Genomic DNA, 13,068 nt, shown 5'->3' with positions numbered 1-13,068 from the left:
AATAATTGTCTGTTGCCGAGAAGGAGAAATTGCCAGACACACTTGGCTGTGCCTGTTGTATACAGAGCACACTAGCGGCAGGGGTTTGGCCACCCACTGTTCTCATTCACTGGCATCCTGTCTTTCTGTCTCCTGTTCATCCTTGCACATTTGGGGATGAATTTTAACTCTTCAAATGGGAGGGGGCCTGAAGCAGAACACCACGTCTGAGGGATTGGGATAAACACCCCAAATATTCTCTGAAACCTTGAGTCTCCAGTTATAACTCTCCCTTCTGTCCCCATGCCACCCCCACCCCCACCCCCAAACCACCTTTGCTCATCGCTCACTAAGAACCTTTCTTGGAGAAGGGAGAGGCCTGGTAGTCTGCTGCTCCCTCTCTCTGGTGAGTGTTCTACTGATTTAGGATGAACTGATGGCCAGTTCACTCTTTCAGCATCCTAGTCTCTTCGGGAGCCAATAGTGAAGATTGTGGTTGCTTCTTCTTTCAAATTAACTGGTTCATCTGCTTCCCCTGAACATTCAGGTGGTGAAGTTGTTATTCACTTCCCCCACAAAAGCTCTTGTATAGTGCTGTTGGCATAGATTACCTGCCATGTTCCATCCCCAGAAACAGTTTCATTTCAGCATTGGCTAAAGTGATTTTGATTCAGATACTCTGTAAACCATGTAGGGTTCCTAGAGGAATGCACTTAAAAATATACAGACTTATTCTATAAGGACTCACTGTTGCTCCATCCTCTGCAGGTTCAGAAGATCGTGATCCAGTTGAACCTGTGCAGTTCCATTGTGTTAAAGGCAGAGTGGGATGTGAGGACAGTTGAGTGCAGGTGGTCCACCCACTCGCCATAGACTTCAGCATGTGGGTGCGTTAGGGAAGATCTGCAGCTGTGAAAATCACCAATTATTTGACCCTGCAGAAGTCACCAGAACCAGCAGCAATAGCAGTTGCGGAGTGTCTCTGCATGGCCTGGAAGGAGGATTCCTTCCCCCTGCTCTTGTGGAGAAGTCCAGTGAACAGCCCTGCTCCTTGGAATTGCAAACTAGGTCAGAGATTTGGCTGTCAGGGCTGCATTTTTAAAATACAACTCGCCTATTTATAAAACCTCCTTGGGGTGGGGAAGAGACGCACAGAGGTGAGCTGAAAGGCACGAGGGGAGTTCCGGAGCAGGGAACCTCCCACGCTGCAACCGCACAGTTTGCCAGTGGGCCCCAGATGTGCACAATATGAGCAGGTGAAAATGTGATCATGACTCTATCTATAATGCATTCACCCCACAGTGCACTCTCACATCTGTTACAGAGATATTTTTACACTGGTAGCCTCAGCTACATTTCAGCTGCTGAGGGCATCTTCACTTGTCTCTGCTTAAAGATCACAAAAGGGGATAAAATAACCAGGGATAATGAGGTGGCACAATAAAGGAGGAGAGAACCTGCTCCGGGGCAGTACAGCAGAGTGCTGGAGAAGGCATGTATTTCTGAGGTTGCTTTTTAAAGTGAATTATCTGCTGGTGAAAGGTTCTGGGTTAAGAGCTCTGGAGTCTGAAAGAACTGTTTATCCATGGAAGGACAGGCATAGCCTGGGCCTCGGCATTGCCAGCTTCTCACACCCTGTCTCCCGTTGTTGTGCCTTCCCTTGCTTTGAGGATAATTCCCTCTGCGAGGACTCATTTAGGTTCACTTGCAACCTCCAAAGGGTCACCTTAGCACCAAAAGTTTGCCTAGCAAAAGATCAATAAGCATAAATAATAATAAAACATCAATATTTAGTCAAATGAAAGGGCCACATTTTGCTCTAACTTGCTGCCCATGCAATTGAATTTGTTTCAGCTGGGTCACACGGTGTGTAAATCAGGGCAGAATTTGGGCCTTTATTGAAAAATCCTTCACCTACAAGTGTCAAGTAGAGCTGAGCCCAAATCAAAACCCTGATCCAATCCCCACCCCGCCACCCAGAATGTCACGGAAGTTCAGAGGTGAAGGCAGATCTTCTCTGGTTTTGGTGGCTTTGGCCAGTCTCTGGGATAGATAGGATACATAGCAAACAACATACACAGGTATTGTGCTATCAATGTCCAGCATCTAAACCCAAAGAAAGAACCCCGGAGATCACTGAATTCGTTTACATTTTATAGAGACATTGGTCGTGCCTCGATAGTTAAAGATGGGTTGACTTTTGCACTTAATGGCAGGGATTCAACTCTCTATTATGTATAAAGACTATAGTATATCCTCTGCTAAATTTTAGCACTTATTATCTGAGTACTGAATTAATGTGCTGAGAATCCTTAAGATTGAGTTAAAATTAGATTTAAAAGGGGTCCTTTCAGAAATTTAGCATCCTGTATCAGACCTTTTTTGTCCCAGATCATCTCAGTAATGAAGTAACAGATTCTTCAAAATTTCCATACAGTTAAAATTCATCAAAAGACACTCAAACAATCATAACTCTGTCTTGTAGTGACCCCACAAGGGCAAAAATATGAACAAAATAATGTCTTTAAAAATCAGTGTCCTCTAATGTGGGACCACAGATGCTAAAATTCATTAATTGTAATTGCATGGTTATTGCACAGTGCCAGAGGGCAGAGCTAAGGTTGTTTGGGTGCCGGTTTTTGTTGTTGTTGCTGTTTTTAGTGTACTGAGAGAGAATTTATTTTTACCAGGTGAATAGAATAGAGCAGCTTCCACTAAAATAAGAATTTGATTCAGCTGGAAATACCCATAATGTTCCAAACTATGCAAGTCCCTAGAGAAGATGGACCCTATGGATCCTGGCTCTGCAGAGGGAAATCTCCTTGCTCTTCCTTTTCGGCCCTTATCCCCAAAATGAACAGAGGGTATGTTATAATTTTTTGTCTGAAGATTACTGTAGCATATGTAGCACTTCACCACTTTCACTTATAATACATTATCCTTTACACGGCAGCAGTGTGAAGGTTAAAGATCAAGGCCGAATATATTTTCGTTTACTTTCACATCCATTTGTCATAACAAAGGCTGTTTTTAATTTTAAAAAGTGAAAAAATCCTCCCCACATTCAGTCCAAGCTGCATTAGATTATGTTACTGCCTTTTCTTCCCTGAGTTCCAGAGCCACAAGAATCCTGTTGAAGATACAGTAGCATAGTGCAACTTTCTTTTCAGCATACTTCTCACTTGCTGGGGGAAAAAAAGTTACAATGAGCCCTTTTGAGAAAATGTACAAACACACACATATTCCCATCCGTAAAATTAATCATCATAATTTCAACTTTTATTGGAGGGTACAGAGTAATAAAACCTGCTCACCATACAGAGAAAATAACATCTTTTTATATCAGGCACAGCTTGTAGCCTCAATCCAACCAATACTTTCAATATGCAACAGATTTCTCCTCATTAGCTTCAGTTTGGAGCCTTCACAAACACAACAGTGGGAGCTGGACAGACTGACTTTTTGGAGTATGTAAAGCCATCGTGGTGTTGGCACGCTGAAAGATTTATGTGTTTGCAACTCCTCGGTAAGAGGATATAGTGGTGCTAACATCACACCTACTTCATGGCTGGAGATGAGCAGCCAACCACCAAACTTCCAAAGATAGACAGGCAACATGGTTCAGAGAAAATCTGATCTGACATGAATCATTGGGCAGAACTAAAATCACTTTGAGGAAGAAGATTCGTGAAGTTTACATAATTGTTGTTCTCTGTTTGTTTATTGTATACATCAGCATTTCTTGGTCTCAGCTGGGACTGGAAACAAAAGAGCCAAAATAGCAAGAACAAAGTTGTTCTCATGGTATTTTTCTACCCCCATGGGGAGCAAGAAGTGCTAATGAGATTTCCAACCGAAGAGATTCAAATAGCTTGCATAAGGTTCTACCAAGCATTTGGGCCCAAATTTTAAGGTCCTTATTTACTGGTCTTCACTGAGTCAATGGGCATGTGCGTGAGCAAGGACATTAGTTTTAGGTGCTTATTCAAGCATAATAGAACTTCTGAACCTTTTGAGGCTCATCCATCACTACTGCCAGACTCTGAAGCTGGCTGCTTTTCAATCAGTTTTCCTGCCTCTGTAGAAATGGGGGGAGGGATAGCTCAGTGGTTTGAGTATTGGCTTGCTAAACCCAGGGTCGTGAGTTCAATCCTTGAGGGGGCTACTTGGGGATCTGGGGCAAAATCAGTACTTGGTCCTGCTAGTGAAGGTAGGGGGCTGGACTCAATGATCTTTCAAGGTCCCTTCCAGTTCTAGGAGATGGGATATCTCCATTAATTATTATAATTATAAATACTGTCCACTTGAGTAGTATGTGGAGAAGCACGATGCCCTGTTGAGATTGAGGAATTTCAGTTTTAAATCTTACGTTTCACTTTCCAGGCCTGTTTCTTAGTCACAGGACAGTTGGAGGTGCTAAAGCTCAATCCAGAGATTGCTTGTCCCCACTTGCCACGCCGACAGATTTTTACAGCTTGTGGCCTATCGCCTCACTGCCGTTCTACTGGATCTTGCTGAAATAAGTGTGTTTAGAATTTTGACACCTGTCTGGTATATTTTTACTTTAGCTGATGGTGAATTAGGTACAAAACATCTGCACGAGTTGCAGGGCTGATTCTTTACGTACTGGCCCCATTATAGTGCATGTACATCTGTGCAAAATGGGTGCAAAAGGCTATCCACTCATAATGGCAACATTTTGCATTCACTTTGCACATGAGTAAATGGGTCTGGGGGCTCAAGTCAGTGGACAATCAGGCCTGTAGCATGTGGCTTATAGCTTGAGCATTATCCTCAAAAAATCACTTTTAAAATTGGACCAAATCCGAAGGGCCTTACTTAGTTATTATTTTATCCTTGCTTTGGTTAAATTAATGAGAATTTTGCTCAAGTAGGGCCTGATTAAAGGCTTCAAGTTTTAGCCCATCATGTTTAAGTTCTTCAGAAGCACTGGTAAATAGTGATAGCTTAATGGATGGGTGGGGGGATAGATCATCTGTTTGAAGATCTATGCCATCTTTTGGAAGACAGAGGGGGTGGTTCTGAAAAAGTGTACGTCTTTTGTTCCATAATTTTGTAGCTCTTCTCCGTATCCTCATGCTGGGCTGAGATGACAGCTCTCTCGGGGAACACTGAGCCAGATGCATCCCTGGTCTAAGACCACTGACATCCAGTAGAGATACAAGTCAGGTTCATCCCTTGTGTATGTTCTGATGTCCTTGGTGCTGACATTTGCATTCTTGTGCTTGTGTCCCTTTATGTTTGAGCCCAAGAGAGAACATGTTTGGGATTGAAGAACATACTGGTGTGACAGATATTCGTCATAGCACTTACTACACTACTGGAAAGCGCTCCGGTACTATGGTAAAGAGGGTGGTATAAGAACCTGAATAAAATAGAATGGAAAGTCCCATGGTAGAGATAATAGCATACCTTGACACACTCCTCCAGAGAACATCTTGCCCTTGGATGAGACCCTTTGAAGACAAGTTCTTGTAAAATATGGTCAGTGGTTTTCCCTGAGATGAGTTTAGCACAGCTCTTATTGGCTTGTTCAGAGGGAAGGTACCTGTTTAATTTATCTGGGAGAGTTGCTGCCTCAGATCTCCACTGAAGCCAATGAGATGTGTTACTTGTGTGTGAAAGTGTGTGCGGGATTGGGCTCTGATTTGATAAGCTCCCACACAAATACAAGTATGAAAAAGTCAAACCTCTTACTTTGCATTGGGATTATGGGTTCCTTAGGGCATCTACAAGAAAATCTCATTGAAACAGAGACCCTTTTTTTAGGAATTCTACATCTGATTCAGAATTTCAGGGCCACTCCCTTTAAATTCACCCAGATACAGAACTGGACAGTATATTATTGGGTAAAGTCATGATAAAAAATATCAGCCCAAATCTTGGAGTCATATGCACATTGTGATTGCTTTTTACCACTGGAGTGGCACAAATCAGCAGGAATGAACCAGTGGATCTGCCCCTGGTTTTCTAACTTAACATACACTCTGTGTTAATCTTATAATTTAAGATTGCTAAATATAATGGGTGTAGGCAAGGGCTATGCACCCGGTACTTCTCTCACTTGTAGCAGTTTTACGCCAGGGTCACTCCACTGACTTCACCAGAGTTACTCCTGATTTGTACTGGAGTAAGTGAGATGAGAATCAGGTCATATAGGCTTTACCATCTGGGAAGATAAATTTTGAGAAATATGCAAATATACAAATACGATTTAAATATGTGCGCAGAATAGATTCTCTCACTTGTTCAGGGCCTGCAGGTTTTATTGCTCCCCACAGACTTTACATAATGTTGGCATGCTTCCCTCTTCATTATGTCATAAATGTGAAGTGGACACAGGGTCATTCTATCATATGTTGTGGTCATGTAATAGGATTCAACTTTTCTTGGGGCAAACTGTGTTTGAACAGATTTCAACTATTCTAAGCATGGATGTACATATGAATCCTTCCTTAGCAATCCTGGGTTTTTCATCAGAAGATATGGTCTTACAAGAAAGTAAATCTTATTTTCTACAGCTGTCATGAGGGAGAGCTAGACATGGTAGATGAGGTTTGTGGAAAGCACACTCCATCTGCGCTCTCTGCTTTAGATGAACTGAACTGGAAAGCTGCTCTCCCTTGCAGAAGTTGTGGTCAAAGTCAGACAGCCTCAACTTGAATTTATCCGTAAATCACTTACATTCGTTAACTGCAAAGGGTTTTGTGTGTTCTCCTCTAAAAATTGTTTCACCGAATTAGTAATAATTCAAGATGCTAACCAGAAAAATGTGAGATCAGGGGTCAGATTCTGGTCCCTGTGAGGGACTCTGCTGGTAAAGCTGGTTTAACCTGCCTGCTGAAGATATATGTTTGAATCTCTGGGTTGCATAGATGGCTCCATGCTCCTCTTCCTCATGGCTCCTGATTCAGGGGTTGTGACTAGGGAAAGTGGGCATGGCTGCAGCATCCCTGAATTCTGGCCAAATCTACCAGCCCTTTGAAGGACATTGCAGCAGGCGCTACTCAGAGCCACCTTGAATTTCAAGTTGCGCTCAAGAGTCCATAAGTCAGGGAGCCACACTTGCCATCTGAACTCCAGGTGCTGATAATTTTACTGGGAGGGCCTAATAGAAGATTTGAGGCCAAAAGAGCTAATGCAATCCTGGGTTTCAGAAACAGGAGAATCTCAAGTAGGAGTAGAGAGGTTATTTTACCTCTGTATTTGGTACTGATGCAACCACGGCTGGAATCCTTTGTTCAGTTCTGGTGTCCACAGTTCAAGTAGGATGTTGATAAATTGAAGAAGGTTCAGAGAAGAGCTGCAAGAATGATTAAAGGATTGGAAAATGCCTTGCAGCAATAGACTCAAGGAGCTCAGTTTATTTAGCTTAACAAAGAGAAGGTTAAGGGGTGACTTGATCACAGTCTGTAAGTACCTACATGGGGAGCAAATATTTAATGATGGTCCCCTTCAATCTAACAGAGAAAAGTATAACATGATCCAGTGGATGGAAGTTGAAACTAGACAAATTTAGACTGAAAATAAAACATATATTTTTAACTGTGAGAGTAGTTAGTCATTGGAACAATTTACCAAGGGTCATGGTGGATTCTCCATCTCTGGCACTTTTTAAATCCAAGTGGATGTTTGGATGTTTTTCTAAAAGATCTGCTCTAGGAATTATTTTGGGGATGTTCTCTGGCCTGTGATGTACAGGAGGTCAGAATAGATGGTCATAATGGTCCATTCTGGACTTAGAATTTATGAATCTATGAGAGAGACTCCTCAGACATCTGGGTTTGGGATAATCTTATTCCTATTGAAGTCAATAGCAAAATTGTTGACTTCAGTGAGCAGGTTGAGACCCTTTGTGGGTGCTTAAAGTCAGATCTTGATGAGAAACATATTTGCAAGAAGCCAGTCCCCTCACCTCTGCTCCAACCAACCTTTACCCCTATATTGCTAAACTTCTCTGTATCTCCTTTGCCTTCTCTTAGTGAAAATGGACAGAACTTAAGGTTTTATGATATAGGCAAGCCAAGCCTTGGCCTTTTCCGTTGCCCCCTATATCTTCATTCTACCTTTCTGGCTCCCATCCTCCCACTCAAGGGAAATATTTGAAAGATAAGTTGGCATATTTTCTACCACCTTCAAATATCTCCCTGACTTAATGTTTTCTTAGCTGGAAGATAGCTTTTCAACATATATAATCCTTTTCACCTAGACATGTGAGGAATTCCACTTTCTTCCAGTGGGAGTTCTCAGGAAGGTTTAGGTTAAATGGGCCAATAAGGGAAAAGCATGTAGCAGAAGATTTTACCCTCTAAAGAATTTTTTTTTTTAAATATGTCAGAATATCTAACTGTCAAAGAATTTAAACAATAATACCTGATCTACAGACTGGAGTGCAGTGCTTAGTAATATAAAGATTGCAATCTCCCTACAGCGCACCTAGAGATTAATTGGGTTCAAAGCAATATGTCATGCAGGGCCGTCTAGCTGAAAAGTACAGCAGAGGAGAAACCTACAATCCTCTCTTACTAATTCCCACAGAAAATCTAGGAAAAATTCCCCTTCAAATTACCTCCACCTGTTTGTGGAGACATAGAGACTTTATCCAAGAGGTATCTAAAGAAAATTTGCATTCAAGCATTTCATTGAATGTTTGTGGTGATCGAAAATTGTTACTGTCTCATGCTTGTTTGTCTGGCCTATGTGCAATGAGCTGGTAACATCAGTCCTGGTTCTGGTGGATATGTGTCCATGTCACAGAAACCATCATTGTGACTGGTAGTGTCAGCAGAGAGATCAAGGCTGGAATAGGCCATCAAGACTGAATTGGCCTCTCAACTTCTAGAAATTGGAGGGCCAAATTCTGCCCTTGGTTATACCATGGGAAATCAGGAGTAGCCCCACTGACTTCCATGAGGTTACATCATTGTAACCGAGAACAAGATTTGGCCTGGTGCCAATCATTGAGACACACGGGCAAGGCAGTGTATAGAAGTTTATGCAACTATCTGTGCTTGGTCCGCATGATGGCCAAACTCCCACTGATTTCTCTGGAAGCAGGACAGAGCTTTGGTGGGTTGTCAATCCAGCATGTGTCATGATCCCTAAAAATAATACAAATAATTAAAAAACTCAAGTATGAAAAAGAATCACAGCTGTAAATCCACCTGCAGTTAGCTTCCTAAACAATAATTTGTATCTCACCTGGATAAAAGTTTAATTTCAGCTAATAACGTTTTAATAACCGAGGAGTACAAGGCCAATATTTTCAAAAGTGAGCGCCTAAAGTAAGGCTTCTAAGTCCATATACAGGCACCTAAATAAGCCTGACCTGACTTTTGAAAGTGCTGAACACCTGTCAGCTCCCAATGCGTTCAATGAGAGCGGCTGAGTGCTCAGCAATTTTGAAAATCAGGCCCCTTATTTAGGGTCCTAAATATACACTCAGGAGCCGAACTATAGGCCCCCATTTTTTAAAATCTTGGCTGAAATAACTGCTTCTAGAATTTGAGAACCCCTTTGTGGGTTTTGTTGGGGGCCTGTTTTTATTGGTATAAATGTCACTCTTGATATTTTCCTGTCAAGGCTGCTGCTCTCAGTTTCTGTTTTGGGTACTAGTGCATGATGATGTGAGGGCACAGACATAACCTTCTGCAGCCCAGGGAGAATAGGAGGAAAGGTAAGTTCAATTTATTTCTAAAATTATTACATTATTTTACTAGATCTTTAAACTTTATTTAAATTCTTTATTTGGCAAAAAAGAGGGGGTATCATATTTTAATTAGTAGCCGTGTCAAAGGAGAGCTAGATTAATTATTGGAAATTACTCTGTCCAGATGGTTTTAATTTTCACAGCAGGGAACCGGCCTCTTTTGAAGGTGATATTTTTCAAATTAAAATCAGCCTGGATATTACTCATACATGTTGTAGTTTGAAGGTGACATGGTGTGTCCTCTGCTTTCTAACCTACGCCGCGTTCACGTCTGTGTTCTGCCCCAGTGAAACAATCCTTTGGATTAAAAAGGTGCAGGTTGCTTATCTCCAAAATTAAAGCCATCAGAGGGGTAATAGGTGACTGAAGGAACTGGTAATGGGATAGGAAGTCTTTTCATTGTTAGGTTGCCCTTTTGAATTCTCAAACCAAAGTGACCAAGAGTTGTTACCTGATGGTCAGCATCACACTTAGTAGTTTTAACAGAGGCTTCGAGAACTGAATGGACACAGAGAATGAATTACTCTCTAGCCCACAGAGGCAGTGCTTCCAGAAGAAGGTTGAGGCATGCTGTTGATGCGGAGGTATTGCTGTTGCCTATGCCCACCCTGGTCTGTAGATAAATGGAGGACTTCAGTCTCCAGAGCTTCCACGTATGCTATTTTCTGGTCCCTTAATTGTTCACATATCTGGGCAGGGTTCCTCTGAGGGGTGTCCAAGCCAACTCCTTGGACACCTTCTTGGAGCAGGGGGCATTATCGGGGGTTCCCTGCCTGGTGTCCCCTTCTGGATCCCTTGTTTTGACCCTGTGACCTGCACCCCTGTCCTTGTTTGTTCTTTTTTGTCTCCCGCAATGTCAATTTCTGGTTTCCTTGGCCCCTCCCTGACCAAATGGGGTGGGTCTTGGTGCCCACCCCCTCAGTTGAGGGGGGGTCCAAATAATCAGCAGTAGGTTGACCCACCAGCCCCAGTGATCAAGTAGGTTGGTAGATTTCTTAGACACTGAAATATATATAATACACATACATGTTACATCCATCTGCTGTTAGACACTTAAACAATAATTCCTCTCTGCCTTGATATAGGTTTAATTTCACAGGATACCCTTTTAACAAATGAAGAATCTAAATAAATGTAAGCATCTGTTGAACATTTGGTAATCGTAAGAATCAAAATACCAAAAATCACATCTCTGTCTGAGCTGCAGAAGGAAATCTCCATTGAGGGTTAAAGTTTTGTGATATTTACACTGCTGAAAAAGCCAAATTCTGACTCTACAAGTGGGAAAAATATTAATGTGCTTAAATGAAACAAACTCGTATTTCTATCCCCTTGGTAAATCCTTACAGTGAACATATTTGATCTTAGAGGGTTTTACAATTCTGAAATATGAAGGTCAAAAAGAATGTGACTTTCTGTAGCACAGATCAAACATTCTTCAATGTTTGGCCATAGCTGTATTTTTAGGGTAAGATTTAGTTTGTATGAATTTCCAGTACAGGGCCCGGGTTTCCATGCACTGACATTTAGACATTCTCAGATTATATTTCTATCATGTCCGCTTTCTATTCTGAGCTCTAGAGATGGGCCTGGGCCAAAAGGCCAGATCTGAACACCCCAAACTTTATGGGAGGATGTTTTGGCTTTAACCTTGGTCCTGATCTGAATGTTGCACCTGGCCTCTGTAATGAAACAAAATGAAATTCTGGATCCAAATGCCTCCCCATTGTGGGGGTGGTTGTAGCGATGGGTTGCAGGCCTGGATGCCAATTTTGGCCCATCTCTGACAAAAAACTTGTGACATGGCAAGTGGCATATTAACTCAGGACTGCACAGAGACAAAAACCATCCTCCACCATGGAGGCAGGGCCAGGGAAACTCTGCACTCCAACATGGTGACCAGGTTAGATTGTGTAAGGCATTAAATGCCCACCCTGTTGCGGGCAGGGTTCTAGGCTTTGCCCCACAGGATTTTCACAATGGTAGTTGGTGGGCTCCTGAGTACGCCAGGGGACGCATACAGGACTTTTAAAGAGCCAGCGTCCTCATCAAAAAAGGCACCAAAGCAATGGGTACAAATTTGCTCCCTGTTGTTGGTTTCAGTGAAATTGCCACACCCTGAAGGGGCCATGAAAACCAACTGCCCTTTTGTCTGTCTCGGTTAGGGCTGGCACACCACACGTTGGCCTGTGGTAAAGAATTTAGTTTTCACTTTGCTGTTAATGGCACCATTCCTGAGAACGTAATTCACATGACGTTTTACGGGGGGACTCCCCTCCCTACACAATAATAATAATATAACTTTGTTAATCTGGGCAGTAAAAGTGTGTGTGTGTAAATTCTCAATTACACTGATGTAAATCTGGAGTAATCAGATGAAGTCAGTAGCATTATTTTAGATTTATAGCTGTGTAACCAAGAGCAGAATTCAGCCTGTGGTAAGGTGTGTGGGTTGGTTGGTTGTGTGTTTTTTTTTTTTTTCCCATATGGACTGTGTCTTCATTTAGTGATCCAGGTGGACATAGGAGAACTTCTTGACTTACCTCATTCATGCCATGACTTGGTCTGACTGTGCTGGTAAATGCCTTTTTTTCTTCTTCCTTTTACAAGCCCAGCTTCTAGTGGAAACAGACACATTTGGCAGTCAAGTCCGGATCAAAGGGAAAGAGACAGACTTTTACCTTTGCATGAACAGGAAAGGCAAGCTAGTGGGGAAGGTAAGTGTTTCCTATTAATTCATTTGTAACATGAGCATTACCTTTAGCAGTGACTGCGAAGCCGTAATGATGTGTTCCGAACTTTGCCTGTCAACCCCAAATGAAAAGCAGGACTTGAGGAATGTGGAATTTTTAAAGCAGTCCATCCCTTTACCAACCCTTCCCCCACAATAAAATAAAGCAGCCAACCACCGGGATTTTATTACTGATGCCTTGGGTATGCACAGGTTTCCATTTTATAGTTGCATAGATTGACAAAAGATGTATGCATCTCAAAAACAATTGAGCACTCGCATTACATGATATAAATCTCTTTTACCTTGGTGGTAAAAAAAAAAAAAAATGTTAGGAACATGTTAGGGAGGTTAGCAGTGTAGTGCCTGTTTTAATAACAAGAGTCAGAATATACTGTAGCAAAACTAATATTGGAATCTGAACATCTTATTAGGGCTGGGCCCCACGGTTCTAGCATTACAGGAATATTTTATTACTTTGGATCCCAGCACAATAGAAGCATGTAACAAATTACACATATTTGCCTGTGTAGCTTAACTTCTTTGCTGAAGTCATATTTTTTTTAATGCATTAACTTGTTTTTGTAACTTACATGGATTCTTTGTATTGCTGGTGAATCCAAAGTTA

At 41.9% G+C, this 13,068-nt stretch overlaps 1 protein-coding gene across 3 annotated transcripts in view; it reads left to right on the top strand.

Annotated features, from left to right (window-relative positions):
* Positions 1–13,068, top strand: part of FGF18 (fibroblast growth factor 18) — a 110,054-nt gene that overhangs the window by 68,696 nt on the left and 28,290 nt on the right. For all 3 annotated transcript variants that reach the window (XM_029913757.1, XM_024206162.1, XM_029913758.1), the window contains one exon: positions 12,320–12,426. In XM_029913757.1, the coding sequence (XP_029769617.1) occupies positions 12,320–12,426 (107 nt within the window). The remainder of the gene's footprint in view (positions 1–12,319; positions 12,427–13,068) is intronic.

The sequence above is a fragment of the Terrapene carolina genome, unplaced genomic scaffold, assembly GCF_002925995.2.
Source record: "Terrapene carolina triunguis isolate 2854851 unplaced genomic scaffold, T_m_triunguis-2.0 Scaffold838, whole genome shotgun sequence".
Lineage (NCBI taxonomy): Eukaryota > Metazoa > Chordata > Testudines > Emydidae > Terrapene > Terrapene triunguis.
The sequence above is the reverse complement of the archived record's forward strand: the minus strand, read 5'-3'. Positions and strand labels throughout refer to the sequence as shown.